Source organism: Diorhabda carinulata, chromosome 5, assembly GCF_026250575.1.
Source record: "Diorhabda carinulata isolate Delta chromosome 5, icDioCari1.1, whole genome shotgun sequence".
Lineage (NCBI taxonomy): Eukaryota > Metazoa > Arthropoda > Insecta > Coleoptera > Chrysomelidae > Diorhabda > Diorhabda carinulata.
Window position 1 is genome coordinate 7,602,542 of NC_079464.1, and position 26,936 is coordinate 7,629,477.

Genomic DNA, 26,936 nt, shown 5'->3' on the forward strand with positions numbered 1-26,936 from the left:
TGAAGTCACAAATTACACGACCACAGAATACCTCAGAGTTTCTTCTGAAGTTACAAATTACATGACCACAGAATACCTCAGAGTTTCTTCTGAAGTTACAAATTACATGACCACAGAATACCTCAGACTTTCTTCTGAAGTTACAAATTACATGACCACAGAATACCTCAGACTGTCTTCTGAAGTCACAAATTACATGACCACAGAATACCTCAGACTTTCTTCTGAAGTTACAAATTACATGACCACAGAATACCTCAGACTGCTTTCTGAAGTCACAAATTACACGACCACAGAATAACTCAGACTGTTTTCTGAAGTCACAAATTACACGACCACAGAATAACTCAGACTGTTTTCTGAAGTCACAAATTACACGACCACAGAATACCTCAGACTTTCTTCTGAAGTTACAAATTACATGACCACAGAATACCTCAGACTGTCTTCTGAAGTCACAAATTACATGACCACAGAATACCTCAGACTTTCTTCTGAAGTTACAAATTACATGACCACAGAATACCTCAGACTGCTTTCTGAAGTCACAAATTACACGACCACAGAATAACTCAGACTGTCTTCTGAAGTTACAAATTACATTACCACAGAATACCTCAGACTTTCTTCTGAAGTTACAAATTACATGACCACAGAATAACTCAGACTGTTTTCTGAAGTCACAAATTACACGACCACAGAATAACTCAGACTGTTTTCTGAAGTCACAAATTACACGACCACAGAATAACTCAGACTGTTTTCTGAAGTTACAAATTACATGACCACAGAATAACTCAGACTGTTTTCTGAAGTTACAAATTACATGACCACAGAATACCTCAGACTGTCTTCTGAAGTTACAAATTATATGACCACAGAATAACTCAGACTGTCTTCTGAAGTTACAAATTACATGACCACAGAATAACTCAGACTGTCTTCTGAAGTTACAAATTACATGACCACAGAATACCTCAGACTGTTTTCTGAAGTCACAAATTACACGACCACAGAATAACTCAGACTGTCTTCTGAAGTTACAAATTTCATTACCACAGAATACCTCAGACTTTCTTCTGAAGTTACAAATTACATGACCACAGAATAACTCAGACTGTTTTCTGAAGTCACAAATTACACGACCACAGAATACCTCAGACTTTCTTCTGAAGTTACAAATTACATGACCACAGAATAACTCAGACTGTTTTCTGAAGTCACAAATTACACGACCACAGAATACCTCAGAGTTTCTTCTGAAGTCACAAATTACACGACCACAGAATAACTCAGACTTTCTTCTGAAGTTACAAATTTCATTACCACAGAATACCTCAGGCTGTCTTCTGAAGTTACAAATTACATGACCACAGAATACCTCAGACTTTCTTCTGAAGTTACAAATTACATGACCACAGAATACCTCAGACTGTCTTCTTAAGTCACAAATTACATTACCACAGAATACCTCAGACTTTCTTCTGAAGTTACAAATTACATGACCACAGAATACCTCAGACTTTCTTCTGAAGTTACAAATTACATGACCACAGAATACCTCAGACTTTCTTCTGAAGTTACAAATTACATGACCACAGAATACCTCAGACTGTCTTCTGAAGTCACAAATTACATTACCACAGAATACCTCAGACTTTCTTCTGAAGTTACAAATTACATGACCACAGAATAACTCAGACTGTTTTCTGAAGTCACAAATTACACGACCACAGAATACCTCAGAGTTTCTTCTGAAGTTACAAATTACATGACCACAGAATACCTCAGAGTTTCTTCTGAAGTTACAAATTACATGACCACAGAATACCTCAGAGTGTCTTCTGAAGTCACAAATTACATTACCACATAATACCTCAGACTTTCTTCTGAAGTTACAAATTACATGACCACAGAATACCTCAGACTTTCTTCTGAAGTTACAAATTACATGACCACAGAATACCTCAGACTGTCTTCTGAAGTTACAAATTACATGACCACAGAATACCTCAGACTGTTTTCTGAAGTCACAAATTACATGACCACAGAATAACTCAGACTGTCTTCTGAAGTTACAAATTTCATTACCACAGAATACCTCAGACTTTCTTCTGAAGTTACAAATTACATGACCACAGAATAACTCAGACTGTTTTCTGAAGTCACAAATTACACGACCACAGAATACCTCAGAGTTTCTTCTGAAGTTACAAATTACATGACCACAGAATACCTCAGAGTTTCTTCTGAAGTTACAAATTACATGACCACAGAATACCTCAGACTTTCTTCTGAAGTCACAAATTACATTACCACAGAATACCTCAGAGTGTCTTCTGAAGTCACAAATTACATGACCACAGAATACCTCAGACTTTCTTCTGAAGTTACAAATTACATGACCACAGAATACCTCAGACTGTCTTCTGAAGTCACAAATTACATGACCACAGAATACCTCAGACTTTCTTCTGAAGTTACAAATTACATGACCACAGAATACCTCAGACTGCTTTCTGAAGTCACAAATTACACGACCACAGAATAACTCAGACTGTTTTCTGAAGTCACAAATTACACGACCACAGAATAACTCAGACTGTTTTCTGAAGTCACAAATTACACGACCACAGAATACCTCAGACTTTCTTCTGAAGTTACAAATTACATGACCACAGAATACCTCAGACTGTCTTCTGAAGTCACAAATTACATGACCACAGAATACCTCAGACTTTCTTCTGAAGTTACAAATTACATGACCACAGAATACCTCAGACTGCTTTCTGAAGTCACAAATTACACGACCACAGAATAACTCAGACTGTCTTCTGAAGTTACAAATTACATTACCACAGAATACCTCAGACTTTCTTCTGAAGTTACAAATTACATGACCACAGAATAACTCAGACTGTTTTCTGAAGTCACAAATTACACGACCACAGAATAACTCAGACTGTTTTCTGAAGTCACAAATTACACGACCACAGAATAACTCAGACTGTTTTCTGAAGTTACAAATTACATGACCACAGAATAACTCAGACTGTTTTCTGAAGTTACAAATTACATGACCACAGAATAACTCAGACTGTCTTCTGAAGTTACAAATTACATTACCACAGAATACCTCAGACTTTCTTCTGAAGTTACAAATTACATGACCACAGAATAACTCAGACTGTTTTCTGAAGTCACAAATTACACGACCACAGAATAACTCAGACTGTTTTCTGAAGTCACAAATTACACGACCACAGAATAACTCAGACTGTTTTCTGAAGTTACAAATTACATGACCACAGAATAACTCAGACTGTTTTCTGAAGTTACAAATTACATGACCACAGAATACCTCAGACTGTCTTCTGAAGTTACAAATTATATGACCACAGAATAACTCAGACTGTCTTCTGAAGTTACAAATTACATGACCACAGAATACCTCAGACTGTCTTCTGAAGTTACAAATTACATGACCACAGAATACCTCAGACTGTTTTCTGAAGTCACAAATTACACGACCACAGAATAACTCAGACTGTCTTCTGAAGTTACAAATTTCATTACCACAGAATACCTCAGACTTTCTTCTGAAGTTACAAATTACATGACCACAGAATAACTCAGACTGTTTTCTGAAGTCACAAATTACACGACCACAGAATACCTCAGAGTTTCTTCTGAAGTCACAAATTACACGACCACAGAATAACTCAGACTTTCTTCTGAAGTTACAAATTTCATTACCACAGAATACCTCAGACTGTTTTCTGAAGTCACAAATTACATGACCACAGAATAACTTAGACTTTCTTCTGAAGTCACAAATTACATGACCATAGAATAACTCAGACTGTATTCGGAAGTCACAAATTACACGACCACAGAATAACTCAGACTGTCTTCTGAAGTCACAAATTACAAGACCACAGAATAACTCAGACTGTCTTCTGAAGCTACAAATTACATTACCACAGAATACCTCAGACTGTTTTCTGAAGTTACAAATTACATGACCACAGAATAACTCAGACTGTCTTCTGAAGTCACAAATTACACGACCACAGAATACCTCAGAGTTTCTTCTGAAGTTACAAATTACATGACCACAGAATACCTCAGAGTTTCTTCTGAAGTTACAAATTACATGACCACAGAATACCTCAGACTTTCTTCTGAAGTCACAAATTACATTACCACAGAATACCTCAGAGTGTCTTCTGAAGTCACAAATTACATGACCACAGAATACCTCAGACTTTCTTCTGAAGTTACAAATTACATGACCACAGAATACCTCAGACTGTCTTCTGAAGTCACAAATTACATGACCACAGAATACCTCAGACTTTCTTCTGAAGTTACAAATTACATGACCACAGAATACCTCAGACTGCTTTCTGAAGTCACAAATTACACGACCACAGAATAACTCAGACTGTTTTCTGAAGTCACAAATTACACGACCACAGAATAACTCAGACTGTTTTCTGAAGTCACAAATTACACGACCACAGAATACCTCAGACTTTCTTCTGAAGTTACAAATTACATGACCACAGAATACCTCAGACTGTCTTCTGAAGTCACAAATTACATGACCACAGAATACCTCAGACTTTCTTCTGAAGTTACAAATTACATGACCACAGAATACCTCAGACTGCTTTCTGAAGTCACAAATTACACGACCACAGAATAACTCAGACTGTCTTCTGAAGTTACAAATTACATTACCACAGAATACCTCAGACTTTCTTCTGAAGTTACAAATTACATGACCACAGAATAACTCAGACTGTTTTCTGAAGTCACAAATTACACGACCACAGAATAACTCAGACTGTTTTCTGAAGTCACAAATTACACGACCACAGAATAACTCAGACTGTTTTCTGAAGTTACAAATTACATGACCACAGAATAACTCAGACTGTTTTCTGAAGTTACAAATTACATGACCACAGAATACCTCAGACTGTCTTCTGAAGTTACAAATTATATGACCACAGAATAACTCAGACTGTCTTCTGAAGTTACAAATTACATGACCACAGAATACCTCAGACTGTCTTCTGAAGTTACAAATTACATGACCACAGAATACCTCAGACTGTTTTCTGAAGTCACAAATTACACGACCACAGAATAACTCAGACTGTCTTCTGAAGTTACAAATTTCATTACCACAGAATACCTCAGACTTTCTTCTGAAGTTACAAATTACATGACCACAGAATAACTCAGACTGTTTTCTGAAGTCACAAATTACACGACCACAGAATACCTCAGACTTTCTTCTGAAGTTACAAATTACATGACCACAGAATACCTCAGACTGTCTTCTGAAGTCACAAATTACATGACCACAGAATACCTCAGACTTTCTTCTGAAGTTACAAATTACATGACCACAGAATACCTCAGACTGCTTTCTGAAGTCACAAATTACACGACCACAGAATAACTCAGACTGTCTTCTGAAGTTACAAATTACATTACCACAGAATACCTCAGACTTTCTTCTGAAGTTACAAATTACATGACCACAGAATAACTCAGACTGTTTTCTGAAGTCACAAATTACACGACCACAGAATAACTCAGACTGTTTTCTGAAGTCACAAATTACACGACCACAGAATACCTCAGACTTTCTTCTGAAGTTACAAATTACATGACCACAGAATACCTCAGACTGTCTTCTGAAGTCACAAATTACATGACCACAGAATACCTCAGACTGTCTTCTGAAGCTACAAATTACATTACCACAGAATACCTCAGACTGTTTTCTGAAGTTACAAATTACACGACCACAGAATAACTCAGGCTGTCTTCTGAAGTCACAAATTACACGACCACAGAATAACTCAGACTGTCTTCTGAAGTCACAAATTACACGACCACAGAATAACTCAGACTGTGTTCGGAAGTCACAAATTACACGACCACAGAATAACTCAGACTGTCTTCTGAAGTCACAAATTACACGACCACAGAATAACTCAGACTGTCTTCTGAAGCTACAAATTACATTACCACAGAATACCTCAGACTGTTTTCTGAAGTTACAAATTACACGACCACAGAATAACTCAGGCTGTCTTCTGAAGTCACAAATTACACGACCACAGAATAACTCAGACTGTCTTCTGAAGTCACAAATTACACGACCACAGAATAACTCAGACTGTGTTCGGAAGTCACAAATTACACGACATTACCCCACTTTATAGTAAAATGTAAACAAAAAAATAGCAATAAATAATTTATTTCATGTTAACCTCATTTCATGAGTTGAATAGAATATGAGTAGCTTCTAACTAACTGTATCAGTTATTATTGAAAATTGAGTTTATCGTCAACAGAAAAGCTTTTATCTGTTGGTTAAATTGTGAGATAGTTTTTTTACTTTCAACTGTCATATGAGCCGGTTAACTGGAAGATAAGCCCGTAGAACAACAATTTGAGGAATGGCATCTGAATCTAAATATTGTTTTGTGAAAAATATTTGGTTTCCGGATTGTGTAAGCTTTGACAATTTTTACTGGTTTCTTGTGAGCGAAATTTATTTTAAAGAAATGGAAAATACTAACACTAAGTGTGCGTTCACATTGGCGACGCTCATGCTCTTCAAATTGGTTAAGCGTCGTTTTAGTTATTTTTTAACTTTGGAACCAAAAGGACGTAATGAATTCGATATCCAAACGATTATTACTTCAAGAAAGTACACGACTGCGAAGGCTAATTTTAAAGAAAAGCAAAAAAATACAAGGAAATAGACTTGCTTATGGCCAATTCCATCACCTTTATCATGAACTTGAGCAGTGATCCAATAAGATTTTTTCAGTTTTTAAGAATCTCAGTGGAAACGTTTCGTTACATTCTGGGAAAAATCAAGCATCGACTTCAAAAGAAAACAACTCATTTTAAAAAGCCTATTTCTCCGCCAGGAAGGTTATATTTTACACTAAGTTAAGAGTTATGCATTCTTATTTGCATGTTTATGATACATGTATAGTAAATAAAATAAAACGAAAAAAAAAGAACAATGCTTATAACTGGTAATGGATATTTTGCAATCCACAAGCTTGTGTTCCTGAAGAATATTCTGGAGGGACTGTATACCCTTGCTGTTTTTGTTGATGACCAATATTTCCCTGTTTTTTTTTTGTTTGGAGAGCATCTATCATAACATTTTGAAGACGTGCCCTCACGATCAATAATCTCATTTTACGACGTCATTTTATTAAAACTAAAGCATATAGATTGGTCGCACTTCGACTCCATAGTGAGTAACAAAATAAACGTGAGCGCACCACAAAAGCAATGCCGCGCAAAAAAACGAACAAGATCGAAGCTCGAACGGCGCGATGCGTTGCAGCGATCACCGAGCTGTGATATTTTGCAATGTGAATACATTCATTTAAAGTCTATAGCCAGAAAGATATTTGAACACCGCTGGAGCGGCATCGCTCGACGCTCACCGCTTGAGCGTTGCCAATGTGAAAAATTTATTGTTGAGAGTGCTAACTAGCAGAAGAATATAATAGAAAATGAAAGAACTGATCGAATTTAGTATGAAAATCATGTTCATCCTTACTTCAAAGGCCTTCTTTCGTTTTTATGGAATCCCACAAGATCAATATCCTCATCACTATTCAATAAGTAATCAACAAAATCCATCATATCAAAATAAAAATTGAATAATGATCTTACTTATTAATTAATGAATTAGAGTTTGAATAAAATTTTATAGCTTACAACATTTTAGACGTACGAGGTCTGGCTATTAAATAACGAGACTGGTTACGAAAAAGGGTTTTATTATAAAAGTTATTCTACATTCAAATGCTTCCCTTCGATGTGCTCCCCTCCCCTGGCCACACACCTTTCCATACGTTTTTTCCATTGATCGAAGCTGAAAGTCTTCTTTGGTGAAATCCTTTAGGAGCTCTGCCGGTTTTTGCTTTCCGCTTCCATCGACTCAAATCGAGTTCCTTCCGAAGCAGATCTTTTCCTAACTTTTTAATCTTTCAAGGAAATCTGAGAAGACCCATTGACGCAAGAGTTTTTGGTAATGAGTCAGATTTTTTGGCACCAAATTCGCACAAACTTTTGTCATGTGTAATTCCTCGTGTAAAGTTTTTCTAACCGTTTCTTTATCGGCGTTTACAACCTCGGCAATCATCTGGATGCTCATTCGACGATCTGTACGCACAATTTGGTTGATTTTATTCTGTTTCCGGAGTAGAAACAATCATAGGGCGACCTGGGCGCTGGTCATCTTCAGTGCTCTATCGGGCCTCACCAAAGCGCTTGCACTACTCAAAACAAGAAATTTGAGATTGATACGTTGCTCCTTTTTTTTGGCACACATGGTTTTCGGCACGAGAAGAGAACACGTTCGTTTCAAACCGCTATACGTAAAATACTATAATAATGACGTAAACGTGTTTTGGGGCGTGCATAATCAAGATATCTAGATACACAACGCACTACTCGTTTTTCACCCCATCCGTCTGGGGCGCCCTCTAGGCGCACAGTCTCGTTATTTAATAGCCAGATCTCGTAGTAATTCTAGACTGCCGAATATATATAATTTCTATATTTAAAAGTTGTGTCAATTTTAGAAAGAAAGATCCTTTGGTCTAAGGTAGTGCTATCTTTGTTATACTAGGCGGTGATTGATGATAGCTCTACCGAAACTTTCTTTGTACTAATTCTAATATTGGAAAACGAATTTTATTGGAAATGCAATCGAGTAATACTCTGTCTATTCACAATATGTTTATTGGTCTATGGAAAAAATACACAGCCAATCAAGTCTACTATATTTGTTTATCACTATTACCAACATTCCTTAACCTAACTTGTGGATAAAATATAGAAGAAAAACTTAACTGGAACTTTAACAGCAGGTTAATAAACTGGCTTTCAATATGACGATTGGTCTTGGCAATATCACCAAGATGAAGGCTTTCATAGGATGGCTGAACGCTTGCTGTAATTTGTGGCGTCACAAAATTGACTTATGTGGGGTTAATAAGAGTAGACCGACCTATTCTTTGTGGAGCAACCCTTCGGGTGAAAGGACCTCACGTCGGAACACCAAATACGTACATAAAATTAGCACACGTTCTCTCTTCTCCATCCATAGCAGCAAGAACCTCAATTGAACAACTTATCTTAATTGGTCACAAATGTTTTATTTGTAAAATAAAAGTCAGCAAAATTCGATGAAATTCACCTTAACATTTAGTAAATAGATTTTCTGGATTTGAATGCAACGTTGACAGATTTGTGAAGCTACAAAAAGATGCTTTCTGTGCAGGAGGAACTCGACGCCAATGCAAAACTTTCCTTAGTTAAAGTACAGCTTCGGTTTACGTGCTCTTATTTAGTGCCTGTGTAAAATCCATGAAAATATCGAAAATTATGCACAACGACTCAGCTTGAATAATGCAGAGATAATACAAATAAAAATATGTACTATTTCAATATTCATTTCATTAAAATATAATACATATGCATAAAAAATATTTACCGGAATTGGTAAAATCGAGTTTTTATTTTGTTAATTATGAATGATAACAACGAATCAATGACAGCGCCATGACGAATACAGTTCTGTCATTTTTAGAAAAAAGAATTTGTCCAGTAGTTGATTTTCTTCGACAGCCTACTAAATTTGTTAGTATTTTCTAAAGCTAAATTTTGGAAAAAAAATGTATTTATATTTCAACGTAATCTCCTTTTAGCTCAACACACTTTTACCAGTGATGTTCAATAAGTTCGATACGCTTTTTATAATAAGAATCGTCAAACTCCTCTCCACTCCACTCCACTAACTGCTGATATTACTTCTTTTTTGTTGGAAAATCTTTAACCACCCAGCCATTTTTCTAAGTCTCGGAACAGAAAAATCCGAGGGGATTAGATCTTACGAATAGGTTGCATAAAGTTCAAAATTTAATTCACTAATTTTGGCCATCGCCATAACGGATGTGTGAGCTGGTGCATCGTCTTGATGAAAAAACACTTTCTTCTTAGCCAAATGCGGCCGTTTTTGCTTGATTTCTTTTCTCAAACGTTGCAATAAGTTCGCATAATACTCGCCATTGATAGTTTTTCCTTTTTCCAAATAGTCAATGAAAATTATCCCAAAAAAATCGACGCCATGACCTTTTCTGCAGATGGAACGATCTTTGTCTTCTTTGGAGCCGATTCTCCCTTTTCAGTCCATTGTTTTCATTGTTCTTTTGTTTCGGGCGTGAAGTGATGGACCCACGTTTCATCCATGGTTATGGAACGGTACGAAAATTCGGCTTTATTTCTGTAAAACATCTTCACGATGCACCCATCATACGCACAGCTTTCTCAATGCCAAATTTTCAGTTAATATGCGATGTATCTCACTTTTTGAAATACTCGCAACGTCTGCTAGCTCGTGCGTTTTCAGTCGACGATCTTCCAGTACCGCTTTGTGGAGTTTCTTTAATATTTCTGAAGTCGTCACCTCATTTGGTCGTGCTCTGCGATGCTGGTCTTCACAGGTCGTCAGACATCACCCAGAGTAGAATCTAGCTTTTATATTGGTTGAGCTGATGCCTTTCAAATAAAAGTATTGTACCACAATGATGAATTTTTTATTTCTTTTTTTACAAAGTCACGTTGATTATTGATGGCTTTCAAACAAATACTAAACAACGTACAAATGCTGTATAGATTGTGTATTTTCTAATAAATTGGTATTTTTCAAGCAGCTACCGCCATCTCTATGCCGAGGCCAGGTACTTCTAGGACTATCCTCGTAATAGTTTCTACTGTTCTATTTTACTTGTATTCTTTAAGGCGGTTGTCAATTTTTGACGAGGTGCTCTCGCACACACACACACGTGATGCCCAAATCAATGCTTCATTGCAAAAGTCTTTGCAGAGTTGTTGCTCAAAATAGAGAAGACAGATTTTCAACAAACAATGAAAGGTGTAGCGCAACGGACCTTTATATTTTTTATTTCTATAAAATAATGTATTTCATATATTGATTTATGTAGAAAGCTCTATTTTATTATAATAAAAGAATTTTTGTTGTTACCAACCAATAACTGAAACGATTACAAAGTTTAGATAAGATTAATATACGGTTTGACACAACTACCTTTCTCAGAATGACGAAATATTGAGAAGATTTCTAAAAACTCTGACTATATAAAAAGAAACCTGGAAAAACAGTCTTAATTTCCCGGATTATAAACATACTCTTCCTACTGACCGTATCAAGCTTTATTTTTATGAAATTTTATTACTTTTCATTCCGTTCTAATAGATATGAATACACATTTTGTCAGTTTATACTTTTTCTAGTCTCATATTAACACCTATTATCATTTCATCCATTATACAACCATTTTTATTCATCCAGCGTTTAATTGCTTTTCCTCGGTTGCTTATATTATTTCTATATTTTTGTACTTTTTAAGTTAAATTGATCCCCGGTTCAACCACCCACCTTTTCCTTATACTAGCTTATTTTTCAACAGGATTCTTTATCTTCCCAACTTTCTTTATGATTAGTTTCTAAGAAATGTTCAAGTCCGCCTCTGTCTCGCTTATTTTGTTTGGCGCGAGAAAACTCTAGGCCCGTGTACATTAGTAGCTTTCTTGGAAATAATATACTTTGTTATTATTTGGAAATTCACGCTTTTACTTGTGCAACAGACGCTACTGAGTTATGTTAAATATCGGGAAATAATATTATATATAACGTGTACTTAAAGAATGAAGTTATTGAGAGTGAGGATCACAGTAAACGTAAGTTATTTTTCAATTATCAAACTAAAAACTTCATCAATCTAAAATAAAGTTAGAAAATAGCCATATTTTGAATGAGATGTGTGAAGTAACTTACTTCTACAGACAGAAAATATTTTTCATGTTCTACTTCTCTTCTTTATATCTTTTTTGTTTTTTTTTAATTCAAGATGAGAAATCTTTCAATTTACGAAAATTTTTTAGATTTAGATCACCTCATAATCTTGTATGATTTTCCCATCGATTTTGAGATGTCACTGTAATAAAAATATGCTCTTATATTTGCTTAACTTTTATTATTTCCATAAAGTTGTAATTATAATTCAATTATTCTACACAATCGTGCTTGCTGTTGGCAGTCTTTTTGTCACAAGTGGCAATTTTAATAGAACAATTTATGCAACTACCATTACACATGTATATATAATTGTCTAGTTTCCTTTAAAAATACTGTTACATATTTCCTGTTGCATTTGGTGTTGCCTAATTATTCACATTCTCATTTCTTATTTTTTGTGGACTACTTCATTATCTATAACAAATTTTTTTTTCAATTTTCACCGTTTATCGAAAATTAGAAAAATGAAATTTAAGTTTGTATGTTTGTATTCAATCAATTTAAACAGATTGATTTGAATATTGAATACATAAAATCATATATGTAATACTCCTACAGGGTGTTTCTATATTTGATCAAAAACCACAGAGAGATCTCAATAAATGATTCATTTTGATATAGGAATACGAACCCTTACGGGGCCTAGTTGGTGAGATATAGGGTGTTCAAAATTTTAAATCAAAATCAAAAATTTGCCATAAATCAAGAACGACTTTAAATCAAATTTGGTAACCAATATGCTTCTTAATAAAGTAATATTCTGACAAAAACAAACTTTGGAAAAATTGAACCAGTGACGTGCTGTCAGGGTTAATTCTCTATCGTTCTCTCTCTCTCTCCTGAGCGCTTCAGTTAGTTCTGCGCATCTTTTATGCGCATGAAGCATGCGCTGTGTAGATAAAGTGTCCTATAAGAACTGTCCATACAGGAGTATTGCATATATGCATGAATATATTTTTAGAACTATGTCTTCGTGCGGTTGTACGAATCCGTTGAATTATGGACCTTATTTGGCGAATAATTGCGGTGGAAATAGTTTTGTATTGTTTATGGCTCTAGTAGATGCGATTGTAAGGAATACTTGCGATATAGGCGACGTTTGCGGACGAGTACATGCGTGGAAACAACCTCGAGATGAATATGATTATATAGTTATTGGAGGTAAGTAGTATTTTTCTAATGTCGTAATAAAGGGTGCATTCCACTAAGCACTAACGACAATCACGTTTACGACCGCCATCTTTCCCGTTTCCGACGTTCTACTTGGTCCAATGAATGGCAAAACAGAAAAAATAAAGCGAAAGAGGTTATGTTATAATTTGTAAGTTATTTTTTAGTCTATAAGTGGAAGTGTTTTGACTAAGTCAAACAAATAGTGTATCGCTCTCTCTCCTCCGAGCGCTTCAGTTAGTTCTACGCATCTTTTACGCGTATGATGCATGCGTAGTATAGATAGTAGAAGTGTCTCGAACGAAAGAGAAAATGAATATTGTCGGCACCGCGATTTGGAGACGTTTTTTTTCCCGTACCAACTGTCCATAGAGTATTAAATATATGGATCGTAGACGTGGAATGCACCAAAAGACAATTGTAACAAATATTGTTAATTGAGAATTTTTAAATTTATTGATAATACTACCAAGTACTATCTTTGAATCCGTTTGCCTAATTCGTAAGCACGCTTCTCCAATTTCAGAAAGATTGTTGCACGGCTATCCACTTAGGAACGCGGAGTACGACCTTTACATACCTACTCCACGTTCAGAATTAGTTGAGGGCTCAATATTATACAATGCAAAAAAATGCACAATCACTTGCCAATTGAAATCGAATAGATATCATCATTTCCCGCATTCCGCAATCATTTGAGGGCATATTTACTGGAAAGTGCCTTCTACTTTGTAAACGACTTCTACGCCTATGTCTGTAAACGTCAAAAATCGCACTGACAACATTCCTTGCAAATGACATTTAACAATAACATGCACGGAATGACATATCATAACATACATATGCGTTTTGAGAAAAAAACTTACATTTCTTGGTTTAATTTAATTACAATCAAATTTTTATTTACTAAAGACTTTATTTGGTCTATTTACACAAATTTAGTCAATTAAAAAACATGAAAAGTTTTAGCATTAGCGAGATATATTTGGGATTGAAAGAGTGATTCCCCTAAATGTAGACAGCACATTATGCAGTTTCTTTAAAAATAGGACACGTTTTCTAAAGTAGCATGCTTTGAATAGGCGTAGAAAAAGTATAGTACGTTACACGAGTTGTAAGCCCATTACGCACTCATGAAATTTTTCACTGGGCATGCTGCATACTAGTGCATACTGGTTTAATTTTTGCTATGGACTTATATAATAATTATTACCTATAATCTTGTTACTCATTGTGGTTTTCTTCTGTATATTGAAATTTTATTTTATTTGTATATTTATTTAATTATTTGTACGGTTGTTTCATGGTTTTTCACAAGCTTTTGTCTAGAAATTGTGAACAATTTTTTGACAATAAAACATTTATCTTTTCCTCTCAAATCTAGTTTTAAAACTATATTACATATGATATTTCATGCTTTTAATCACAATCCTCTATTAAAATAGTCAACAAATAATAATAATCAGAGACATTGTCAAACACTTTTTTGAAAAAGGACATAAACGAAAATTTATCCATAACCATATTCAACATATAAATTTCAAAGAGTTATTTTGAATTGGTACTGCAAACACTAATCAAAATTAAAGCTCTATAAACATACACTTTGGCAAATAAAGGAATGAATGTGAAATAACCTCGTCAATGCGCGTTAATATATGATGGTAGTAGGGATTAGTACGGTCCCTCAACCAAGTATACTTGGCTACTATTGTCAGTTCTATTGTGTTTCTTAGATAGTGAAGAGCAGTGCTTGGGTACCTACTTTCATTGTTTACTATATACCGAGATAGAATATATATTTTATTCTGGGGTACAGAATTTAAGACATTGATTATTTACCGTATTTAAATTTTAATTTCGTGCCTTTCGTACGTTTCTCGACATTCATTCCTGTATTTGCCAAACTGTACTTCCCACTTTTAATTGCATTCAGAAACAGCATAGGAAAGTTTGGAAACCAAATAATATATACAATGTATTATACGATTCGCTGTCTATATATAATCTTTAGGAGGAACTGGTGGATCAGCTGTTACTGGAAGATTGGCAGAAAATAAAACACACAAAGTTTTACTTATTGAAGCTGGTCCCGACGAGCCGGAAACATATCAAGTACCTGGTTTAATCCTATCCTATTTTACTAATCCACTACTCGATTGGAATTATAGAACCACGGATGAACCAGTCGCTTGCCAAGGTATATAACAGATACTATTTCAAAATTATTTTATTTTAAATGATTTCCTAATTTAATTTAAGACACAAAATGTTCTTTAAATTCTAGTATATTATACATAAAAAAATAAAATACTGGTTGCATTTCAGGAACTAACGGCAGTTGCCTTTGGCTCAGAGCTAAAATGTTGGGAGGATGTTCTGTAATGAATGGTATGATGTTTATAGTAGGTATTCCACCAGATTTTGATAAGAGATGGAAGGGAGAAGGAAATCCTGGATGGGGTTGGGATGACGTACTACCATTTTTCAAAAAATTCGAAAACAATTTGCAGGTAACTTTCCTCCAAATCACAAAATACTTCAATACTTTCTACACTTTCTCAATAAAACAATAATCCTTCGACCTTCTGACTGACCAATACCTGACCCCGGAATATCCAAGTTGTCTTTTTTCGAAGATTCCGAGCAAGCTTTCTTTCATGACCTCAATGTCCTTCCAGCAAGCAATTAACTAAATCCTCTCCCACATACCTGGAAGCACGCTTCAGGAAAACTAACATACTACATCCCTCTACCTTCCACACTGTTTATGACACTCCCTCCTATTTCTTACACGAATCCGAGCGAGAGGTTTTTGGTTTGGTTTTTATCTCGGGACAGTGAAACGAATAGTTCTCAGTTCTTGCCTCAAACGGAGCTACGCTGCCCATAGAGGTTTGGCACTCGCAGCTAAGTTTAATTTACGTTTTGTATATATGTTTGTCTATATATTCTTTTGGTATATATAAGTTATAGAACTTTGATTCCTGTGTTAGCTTGTTACAATTCTCGACGCTAAGACTAGCGCTTCAAGTATAACTTGTGATTCAGTAGTGATTCATTTTTTTGCTGCCTCTAGGCTATTCATCTTTTGTTACTTGTAAGCTAATCATCTTTTGTCATCTGTAGGTTATTCATCTTTTGCTGCCTGTAGATTATTCATCTTTTACCATCTGTAAGCTTTTCATATTTTGCCACCCGTAGGTTATTCCTCTTTTGCCGTTTGCAGACAATTCATCTTGTAGGTTATTCATCATTTTACACATGTAGGTTATTTATCTTTTGCCGCCTGTAAGCTTTTCATCTTGTGTCTCCTGTAAACTAATTATCTATTGACCTCTGAAATCCGTTACCTTAGTCCACAATTAGAGGCAATGTAAAAAATTTGCCGCTCTATGCTTCAGCCTATTTAGTTTGCTGCTAAATTCACCAGTTTTGTGATTAGTAGAACTTTTCAAAAAAAAATGTTTGAGCAATATTTAGCTATAAAATAGAAGTCGATGTCATTCACTACTAAGATACCATCAAGGAATATTGCTATCAATTAGAGTACAAAAATTAATAGCAGATGTTATTTTCCACTGTAAATGGATTACGAATCCGGAATTTGTCAACCAGAATTTAGGCTCTATCCAGAAACGCAACGAAATAACTTTTGGAAAAACAATCACTCTTCATTCAAATCTAACTTGTACTAAATTTGTACTATTTCTCGTTAATTGAACATTTTTCAGCCACAAACAACTTGTTATTAAGTTATTTATAAACACGCTTTTATTAGCTTCACCTGTATGTGGGTTTATTTGTTGTAACTCTATTCTGTGGTTTATTACTGTTAGTATATCCCACCATTTTAATTGCATTCGTTTGCCGAGCGGGATAAGTCGTCCTTCTCTGGATTTGCCGGTCGTGGGTTCAAATCCCGTTCACGCAGTAAAAGATTTCTGTTTTCGGAAAATTTTCTCTTTACATCGAGACAAATTTTACAACTGTCTGCCCTCTGGTGGAGATTTGCAATACTACTTGCACCAGTATTTCAAAATCAATTTGTGAGGGTGTTTAATGCTGTTTTTTTTTTGTGTTTTTATTGATATTGGTGTGATTTTCTTCATTTTTGTAATTTTCATTTATTATTGGTTTAAGCTTATTTGAAAAAGTAACTTTAGAAGCGTGTTTTTTAGTTTTTTAAAACCATATTTATGAATAGTATATATTTAACTTTGTGCTGTTTAGATAAAACTGTACAGTCCCAGATACCATGGAGTAAAAGGTCCCGTGACAATTTCCACCCAATATTATGTACCTGCTTTGGCGGAAGCGGTGATTCAGGGAGCTAAGGAGGCAGGTTTTCCCATAACACAAGATTTAAATGGGGAAAACTATCTTGGTTTTGCTATTCCTCAATCTTACATCGAGTAAGTTTTGCTTTATGAATTTTTTTTTATCTTATTTATTGGTAGCGAGTGATTCAAGACAATCCGAATGATTTAAAGTGAAGGGATTGTTAGTAGTGTGATAATTATGTTTTCATAAAGAGTCAAGTCCTAAATTAACTTTTATCGATAGATAGTTATACTTTACGAAGCAATATTCCGTACTCTCTCAGGTCATTCCTTGTTGGGGGTAATTTGTACACTTTATTTTTAATATGACCCCTGAAAAATTAGTCCATTCTATTAAAATCTGATGGACTTGGTGGCCACTGTACTGGGCCATTTCTTCCGATCCATCTTCCAGAAAATAGTTCATTCAGTCCACCATTAATTGATTGATTAGCGTGAATAAGCGCACCATATGCAAAATCATCTTTTGACGAGTACAAAGTGGTACTTCTTCCCATAGTAGTGGTAATTGTCTTACTAGAAAATCTAAATACTTCTCAGCATTTAAATGTTCCTCAAAAAAATATGGTCCTACTGCATATCCACCAACAATACCTCCCCACACATTCAAAGTCCACCTACTGAAAGTTTTACATGTTAACACAATCATATTTATTAAACTTGGATTCATCTACCAACAAAATGTTAGTCTTTTTTTTTCACAATCAACCTCAGTTGATTCCTGTTGCAAGTAAATGTGGTAAGAGTGCATTTTGTTTTTTTGAAGGATTCTTTGCACACCGTAATAGCTCAGTTCGCTGGAAATACTCCTTAGACTTGTGTATAAGTTTTTAGTTACTGCCAGCGAAACATTAATTTCATTTTCTTTCGTCACAGAAGTTTTTAATCGTTCATGCTTTTCGTAATTAACTGAACCCGTGCGATTGAACCGCTCCATCAATCTCTCCAAGCTTGCTTTTGTAGGTTACCGCTTTTCAGGAAAATTTTATACTGCTCCCAATATCCAGATCATATCAATCATTTCATCAATAGTCACGATTGCCAACTGTCGCCAGACAGTCCCGATTTCCTTTCGCTTGTCTCGTGTCCCGCTTTGGCTGCTACCTGGACACCGATTGTCCCAGGTTTGGGAGTTAAGCAGTAAAAATATAACAGGATAATTGATGCTTCCCGTAGGAGGGAACGTTTAATGGCAAGAGCTTGTCAAACACGTTCCAATTAGATGGTTGTCATTAGGCCCAGCACCTGAGAAGGTTACCCAAATGCGTTGAAACAACTGCTGGGCTTAGAAGATTTGTACCAAGATCAACCAGAAACATTTGATTACTCGAAACCGCTGTATATCTACATTTTCTTGCTAATATAAGCCCCACCATAAAAAACAACCAAATAGATTTCTTTAGAAAACTGAGATCAGGGCTACTGAACTCTTTGAAACTTGGAAACGTTCCCATCTGAGGATGGCCAAGAAAGAGGATATCTCTTTTGAAGGCATTTAGAAGCTGCAACTATGCTGGACAATGGGAAAAAAATATCTGTGGATAATCTTATCGATAATCATTCTATTGTAAAATCAGTTTTTTTTCTGAAGTTAGCAAGTGTTCAACTTTGACAGTTCAGGAGAAATAGGGTTAGATTTTCGCTAGTGCCAAAGAAGTGTAGGTACTAAGTACCTAACGCCTATATGGAGAGGGTATTTTCTCACACGCAGTTCAAATGGACGAAGTCAAATCCACTGCAGCGTGGATAAGAACTGAACTTCTCATAACTTAAAATTTAGATATGACTTGCACTGATTTTCTAATTCTAAACAAGATAATGGCTTCATAAATGCTGCACGTAGCCAAAAAAAAAACAGTGGAAAAAGTAGTGACTGATGAAGAATTAAAAAAATACTGAACTAGATCCAGATCTTTTTTTCGTTAATTCAATTTAATAATAATTCTAGGGATAGAGAATGCCCGATGGTAAAAAAAGTATGTTGGTAGTAATTTTCGATACTCACATAAAATACAGGGTGATTCATTTTAAAAAAATCGAGAATACCATATTTTGATTCACCCTGTATCAGATTAAATGAATAATAACGAAATGAATAATTTTCCAGAGTTTTTACTACTATTCTAATGCTTCGGCCGTAACAGATCAGCATTCTTGAATTTTTCTTACATTGTACAGGGTATTGAACTTGTTACGATTTTTATGGAAAACTGATTATAACTTTTTAAATACCGGGTAGAATATATCACAACCCTATATTATTATAATGGGGAAGTCAATATAAGGTATTTCATTAAAAAAAAGTAACTTTGATATGGCACAGTATTGTCGAGCACCACGTAAGGTTATAAATAATTTTAAAATGGTCAAATCCCTCAAATTTCCAAATTGATATCTCAAAAGTCAAAAGAGGCACTGAACTTTTTCGCACTAATCAATCACCCTGTATGGTGGTTTCCTGGTTACCAGTTGTTTTCGCTATACATTCAACTGAGCTCTATATGGTATCCCTTATTTCTTTATTATAGTTTGTTGTTTTTTCTTCGTATTTTTTAGAGACGGTGTCCGTGTCAGTATGGCCAAAGCTTATCTGAGACCTCAGAGGCTTAACAATAACTTAAATGTTATGTTAAACTCAACTGCTACTAGAATCTTGATAAACAAACAGAAAAAAGCTTACGCGGTTCAGTTCATCTACAACAATACTACTTATACCGTTAGAGCTCGAAAAGAAATCATTTTGGCTGCTGGTACAATCAACTCACCGAAGATTCTGCTACAATCCGGTGTAGGACCTAAAGACGCTTTAGATAAAGTTGGAATCGAACAAATTCACAATTTACCTGGAGTAGGTAATAATTTAACCAATCACGTTGCTTTCGGTCTTTCATATTGGATTAACAGCACTGTGGAATCTAATAGCGTCACGTGGAAAACACTGACAGATTACCTCAATTCCAGAACGGGACCACTTGCTAGCTCAGGTAAATAGACAATGACATTTTTATCTATTTACTTTAAAGTTTTGTTGTAGGTTTACCAATTACCGGAAGAATATATACAAAATACGCTACTCCAGAAGATCCGGACATTCAACTGTATTTCCAAGTATCCAGTCGCAAATGTTCCAGAGCGGGTGATCCCGATGAAGATGTCTATCCCAAACAACCAAAATCAATCACAATTAGCGCTGTTAATTTACATCCGAAGAGTCGTGGAAGGATCACATTAAAATCCGCCGATCCTTTAGATCCACCCGTTATGGTGGGTAACTATTTGACGGTTAAAGAAGACGAAGACAGAGTATTAGATGGTATAAGGCTCGTTCAGAGATTAGTGAACAGTACAACTTTGAAGGATACATGGAAATTTACTTACGCTGATAAAGTTTATGGAGAATGTGCAGATAAATACAGGTAATATTGATTAATGACACCCTGATGTTCTTAAATGCTCATGGTACCTAGCAGGGGCAGGTTAAATTATAAAAAACGTCAATTGTGAAAAAACTCATCAGGGTGATACTAGTAGTACCATACATGCTCATGGTAATCAGCAAGAGCACGATAAATGAGAAAAAACGTCGATTTTGGTGAAAAAACTCATCAAGGAGGTAGTGGTAGTACCACAAATACTCAAAAGTAGACAGCAGGAGCACGTTAAACGAGAAAAAACGTCAATTTTGATGAGAAAGTTTGTCAGGTTGTTACTCGTAGTATAATACATGCTCATGGTCCTAGCAAGAGCACGTTAAATTATAAAATAACGTTTATTTTGTGAAAAAGCTCATGGTAAGCAGCAGGAGCATGTTAACTGAGAAAAAAATGTCGATTTTGGTGAAAATACTCATCAGGGTGGTACTGGAAATACCACAAATACTCATAGTACACAGCAAGACCACATTAAATGAGAAAAAACGTCGATTTTGATGAGATAGCTCATTAGTGTAGTAGTAGTAGTATCGTACATGCTCATGGTACTTAGCAGGGACACGTTAAATTATAAAAAACGTCGATTGTTGTGAAAACTCATCAGGGCGGTAATAGTAGTACCATACATAGTCAAGGTAATCAGCAGGAGCATGTTAAATGCCAAAAAAACTCATCAGGGTGGTATTGGTAGTACCACAAATACTTATAGTACACAACAGAAGCAAGTTAAATGAGAATAAACGTCAATTTTGGTGAGAAAACTTAGGTATGGTACCGAATGGTACTTAGGATGGTACTGAAAGTACCATATGTACTCATGGTACTTACCAGAGGCATGTTAAATTAGAAAAAACGTCGATTTTGGTAAAAAAATCATTAGGGTAGTACTAGCATTACCATGTATGCCAGTGATTCCCACCAGCGTCACGTTAAAAAAGAAAAACTTCGCTTTTGGCGCAAAATACAGGGTGCGGCAGCATAACTTCCTTTTTTCAAAAGTTAATAAAACTTATTGTATGAATCAGAAAATTTTTATTCGTTTTTTATAATACAGGCACATACATAAAGTTCTGTTTTACTGAGTTTTGAAGATCAAATCAGTTAGGTGACGTCCCCCATTCTCCATACACTGAGTAAACCGATTTCTGGCGTTTGTCATGACTCTTGCCAGCATAGCAGGCGTTATGTTGGCAATTTCTTCCTGGATGTTCGTCTTCAAATCTTGTAGGGTCCTTGGACGGTTCACATACACACGGGATTTCAAAAAACCCCATAGGAAATAATCACAAGGGGTCAAATCGGGAGAGCGGGCTGGCCACTCCAAATCGCCCCTAATTGAGATAAGGCGCTCTGGGAAGTGTTCCCTCAAAACAGCCATCGATGTTCTTGAAGTGTGTGCCGTTGCTCCGTCTTGTTGGAACCAAGTGTCCCCTAAGTCCAACTCATCTAGCCGTGGGAAAAAAAATTCCTGTAACATGTTTACATACCGGTGCGAATTCACTGTCACTGTGACTTCATTTTCCTCAAAGAACCAGGGACCAATAATTCCACGTGAGTAAATTGCACACCACACTGTGACTTTAGGTGAATGCAAAGGCCGTTGATGCAATTGTCGAGGATTGGTATCAGCCCAGTAGCGCATGTTTTGTTTGTTTACGGATCCACACAAATGAAAATGGGCTTCATCACTAAAAAAAACAATAGCGTCCTCAGGAACGACTTCCAGAAAAACCTCACACGCGTTCCTCCGAGAATTGAAGTCACGTTCAGAAAGTTCCTGCACAATTGCCATCTTGTATGGATGAAAATGAAGATCATCATGAAGTATTCTCCTCACAGAACGATCGGAAAGTCCAAGGGCAGACGCATGTTTGCGCGCAGAACGCCGTGGTGATCGCAACACTGAAGTTCTAACTAACTCAATGTTCTCCGGTGATCTAATGGGCCGAGGGACTCCAGTTCTTCGTCTTGTCACACTTGCAGTTTGTCTGAACGTAGTGACCCACGTAACAATTGATTTCCGGTCCGGGACAGGGGCCAAGGGGGCTAAATTAAAGCGATTCCGAAAGGCGCGCTGGGTTGCGATCACAGAACATCCGCTCGAAAAGTAAACCTCAACGGCAAACGCACGCTCCTCACTGTTCCAACGCATGATGGCGACTGAACTGTGCCGGGACAAAACTTTATAGTCCCCCCTCTCGAACGAGACCACTAGCACTCCGTTACGACATCTACCGACTAAATGGCGAACTTTTTAAAAAAGGAAGTTATGCTGCCGCACCCTGTATTATGAAGGTAGTACTAGCAGTACTATATGCTCATGGTACCTATTAGGGGCACGTTAAATGAAGAAAAACGCCGATTTTTTTGAAAAAGTAATCATGGTGGTACCAGTAATAACATATATGCTTAGGGCACTTAGAAGGGGCGCGTTAAATGAAAAGAATCTTCTCAATTTTAGTGAAAAAACCACTCAAGGTAGTACTAGTAGTCTCATATAAAAGAAGACAAGAAAATTTTGGTTTTTGATGTTTAACCATGGTTCACATCTAAACAATACTTTATATAGAAAAATATTGCCAGTAAAAATTGTAGGGGCTTCCAACAGCTACAATTTACTTATAGACCATATACAGTTACATGTACTAGGGAAGAAAAAACTATTCATTTCAGTCTTATACCATACCATTTTCCTAAAATTGATAGAAAACTAGTTTTTCCATCCCAAAAAACTGTATTTTCTATAAAAAAAAAATGATTTTCTTTCATAATTTCTGTCAAGTGGTTAGTTTATATCCTTCTTCTTCTCTTAAAGTAACTGAACTGTCTAGTAGTTCATTTGGAAACAAGACTTTGTGTACAGCGAATGGAGGTTCTAGTAAAGACTTGAAAATTTACAACTTAACATCAGATTTTTGAATCTAAACTCAAAACTTTATAGTGATATGCATTAAAACATTTTGATAATTTTTTCTCTTAAGCAAAACATTTTCGTCTTTAATAAATCCCTATTTTAACTAAAGTAAAATTATATTTTCTAGTCATTTCTGAATTCTGCCAACTGATCGGTTTCAAGGCTTTTTTCATAAATTAGTTCAGTTCTAGCTTATTTTTGAACAGGTATATTAAGACAGTAAATTAATAAAATGTACTGCAGATAATTATCAATGCTCCCCGATAAATATCAAACCAGATGGCCCCTCAAGACATTCAAACAGTACAAGAAATAATTCAATTGGGAAACAAAAAATATTTCTAAAAAGCTATCAGAACAGAACACTAGCAAAGTTTTCCAAACAATTTTGATCGTTATTCTTAAAGTAATTCTCAATTACAGCTTTAATACTGATGAATATTGGCGTTGCGCTATTCGCCATACCACTGACCCAGAAAATCATCAAGCCAGCACTCTTCGCATGGGTCCAATATCCGACAAATGGTCAGTAGTCGATCAGAAATTAAGAGTTATTGGTATTAAAAATCTTAGAGTGGCAGATGCTTCTGCAATGCCTGTCGTAACAACTGGAAATATTAACGCAGCTATTATAATGATTGCAGAAAGGTGTGCCGACTTTATCAAACATAGTGAAATCTAAATTTAATTTAGTCTTGAATGAAACAGTTATTTGAAAAATCCGTCTTTCATTTTTTTTAAACATTGTTACTTCTGGAAAAAAATATTTATTGAAAATAATTTGTGAAAATTTTAGAATACAATAAGATAATTAGATTCGTCTTAAGATATGTTAGTTGTCAATATACGAGGACCGTTTTTTTCAACCTCTCTACATATGCTACGCGGGCATGTGCTGTAGGCGACTGCGAAGCTCTCGCACTACACACTAATTATACTATTTTAGATAGGCCTATTTCAATAGCTGTCATTTGAAAACAAATATGACTGATGGACATAACACACATTTTACTTCTGTTTATTCTGCCCATATCATTTGAATTACAAAAATCTTTACAACGCCTACATTTTGCAAGGTGATAAACTGTGGAAGTAGATCTAAAAGGGATGCTGGATATTACATCATTCAAACATAAACAGCATCTTAACTGTCTCTCCGAGTAAAGTAGAAAACAATGGCTAGATGCTATAAAAAGAAATGATTTGACAGAAAGGGAAATTGGGTGCTTTACAGCTGCCTTGAAGAAGCATTCTCTTAAGTATCCTCTGCTTCTTTTATTTCAGGGAAACTAGCACATTTGGAGGATAGGTTAAACCATGTTTGGGTTTGGGAAGCCTACTTCTGTTCGTAGTCTCAACTGTAATTGGGAAAAATTTAATTCAATATTATTTTTTATAAAAGAATATCTTTGGGTTTTACTAGAAAAGACTGGAACATCATGTACAAGTACAGAAAATGTTCCAGAAGAATTTCCATGTTGATGTACTTACTCAAGAAGTGCTGAGAGATTTATCATCAGAAGACATATCTGATTATTTTACAATAATGATGGAAAATCTGGGAGCTTATTTGATAGAAATGGTAGACTTACCTAAACTGAAAAGAGAGAAAGTCCTTCAATTTATTTATATTAATAAAGGTGCAGAGAAGGGGAAATTACACATTTTTCAGGTCTCAGTGAATCATCACCCCCTTAAGCATACATATATCGTAATTTTGCAATATATTTACCCCATCTTCATACAGGGTATCTAAAAAATTTTAAAGCCAAACACAAACTATTAATACTACATGTGATTGTATAAAATGCTTTACCTTCAGTTCCTTCGACTTATCGCCCTTTGAAAATGACATGGTTCACTCAGTATTAGAGCATATCTCATTTACAAACTTTGTACATCCTGTAAGTTTGCATTGATACAATTTGATTTATCTAGATAACAGATCATAATAGCGAACAAAATATTTTACGAAATTTATCTATTTTCTCTCCTGCATCCACAACACTTATGACTGCAAAGAAACGAGGGTTGATAGTAAGCAATTTATTATTCCTCGTTTATGTAATGTCTTTATGTAAACTGGATCAAATCGATCTGCTAATTACTTATGCTAACCTTCTAGATCAACCACTAACGCAAGACTAGATTTCCATAATAAAGGCCGCTTCTATTTTAGGGAGAACTTCAAATTTATTTTTATTGTATTACTGTTTCGTGAATTGATTTTTATACCAATTTTTCATGTTACACATTGAAAATATAAAGCAGTTATTCACTTAAATTTCAGTTTTATAACAAACATTGCTGTTTTTACTTGACTCAAAATGAACCTCTTTTCTGCTGTGTCCTGTCAGCGGCTGACAGTTACGCATCTAGCACCACCATAGAGTTAAAAGGGAACTACAATTAAAGCTTACCATACACAATATATCTTATTTATATTTCATCACTTCATTAATATTAAAACGAAAAATCGAATCAAAACTTAACTTAACAAACTTCTAACAAATTGATAAATATCAATAAACAAACAAATTTTACTTCCCTAAACCTAATAATTTATTCACTAATCGTTCAGATAAGATTTTACAATTAAAGCGTTCCACACACTATATTTGAGTTTTGATGATAAAATTAATGAAAAATTAGGACTTCTTAGGGTTGCGTTGGTTTTTGAAGAAGATTTTTCTATGTATTACGAAAAAGTGGAGAGGGTGAAGTTAATTATGAAATGAAATCACTCAATTGTATTCATTCATATAACTAATAGAATTACGAAATCACTTCAATTAAGAATATTATTTAAAGCACGCATGATGAAAAAATATTTAAAGAGTACGACATTTTGAGTATTTTTGGAATCTCGAAGCATGATCCGGATTACTTTCAGATAATGATCGATTTGACTCGATCAAGGTTTCCGAAAACCCATTATGGTATAGTTTATAGTGTTTATAGCATATTTGTAATACTCCTATATGGACAGTTTCTATAAGTGCAAAGTTTTCCGATTAAGTAAAACAAATAGTGTATTGTTCTCTCTCTCTCTCCTCCGGGCGCTTCAGTTAGTTATTATCTTCCCACCACTGATATTTTAGACAATGCGCAGTATAGATAAAGTGTCTCAAACG

At 35.3% G+C, this 26,936-nt stretch overlaps 2 protein-coding genes across 3 annotated transcripts; one reads left to right on the top strand and one right to left on the bottom strand.

The window, feature by feature from the left end:
• Positions 1 to 11,686: 11,686 nt before the first annotated feature.
• Positions 11,687 to 24,522, top strand: LOC130894509 (glucose dehydrogenase [FAD, quinone]-like). The gene is made up of 8 exons (XM_057801391.1): positions 11,687 to 11,826; positions 12,906 to 13,105; positions 15,129 to 15,314; positions 15,443 to 15,627; positions 17,348 to 17,529; positions 20,014 to 20,441; positions 20,492 to 20,873; positions 24,226 to 24,522. Exons 2-8 carry the CDS (start codon positions 12,910 to 12,912, stop codon positions 24,482 to 24,484), a joined length of 1,818 nt encoding a protein of 605 aa, XP_057657374.1. The 5' UTR covers positions 11,687 to 11,826; positions 12,906 to 12,909; the 3' UTR covers positions 24,485 to 24,522.
• On the bottom strand, positions 21,102 to 26,152 carry LOC130894484 (uncharacterized). 2 transcript variants are annotated; one of them, XM_057801358.1, is made up of 4 exons: positions 25,921 to 26,152; positions 25,619 to 25,816; positions 25,395 to 25,554; positions 21,102 to 23,581 (listed from the first exon to the last, which is right to left on the bottom strand). In XM_057801358.1, the coding sequence occupies exon 4, from the start codon at positions 23,038 to 23,040 to the stop codon at positions 21,964 to 21,966; it is 1,077 nt and encodes a 358-aa protein (XP_057657341.1). In that variant the 5' UTR covers positions 23,041 to 23,581; positions 25,395 to 25,554; positions 25,619 to 25,816; positions 25,921 to 26,152; the 3' UTR covers positions 21,102 to 21,963. The 2 variants fall into 2 exon arrangements, with proteins under 2 accessions (XP_057657341.1, XP_057657340.1); XM_057801357.1 differs by having other exon boundaries at positions 25,619 to 26,152.
• Positions 26,153 to 26,936: the final 784 nt, after the last annotated feature.

Coding starts and splice junctions, on each gene's coding strand:
- LOC130894509 (XM_057801391.1), top strand. CDS start 12,910: ATGTCTTCGTGCGGTTGTACGAATCCGTTGAATTATGGACCTTATTTG. Junction 17,530..20,013: donor ATTCCTCAATCTTACATCGA/GTAAGTTTTGCT, acceptor CGTATTTTTTAG/AGACGGTGTCCGTGTCAGTA. Junction 20,874..24,225: donor GAATGTGCAGATAAATACAG/GTAATATTGATT, acceptor TCTCAATTACAG/CTTTAATACTGATGAATATT.
- LOC130894484 (XM_057801358.1), bottom strand. CDS start 23,040: ATGCGTTGGAACAGTGAGGAGCGTGCGTTTGCCGTTGAGGTTTACTTT.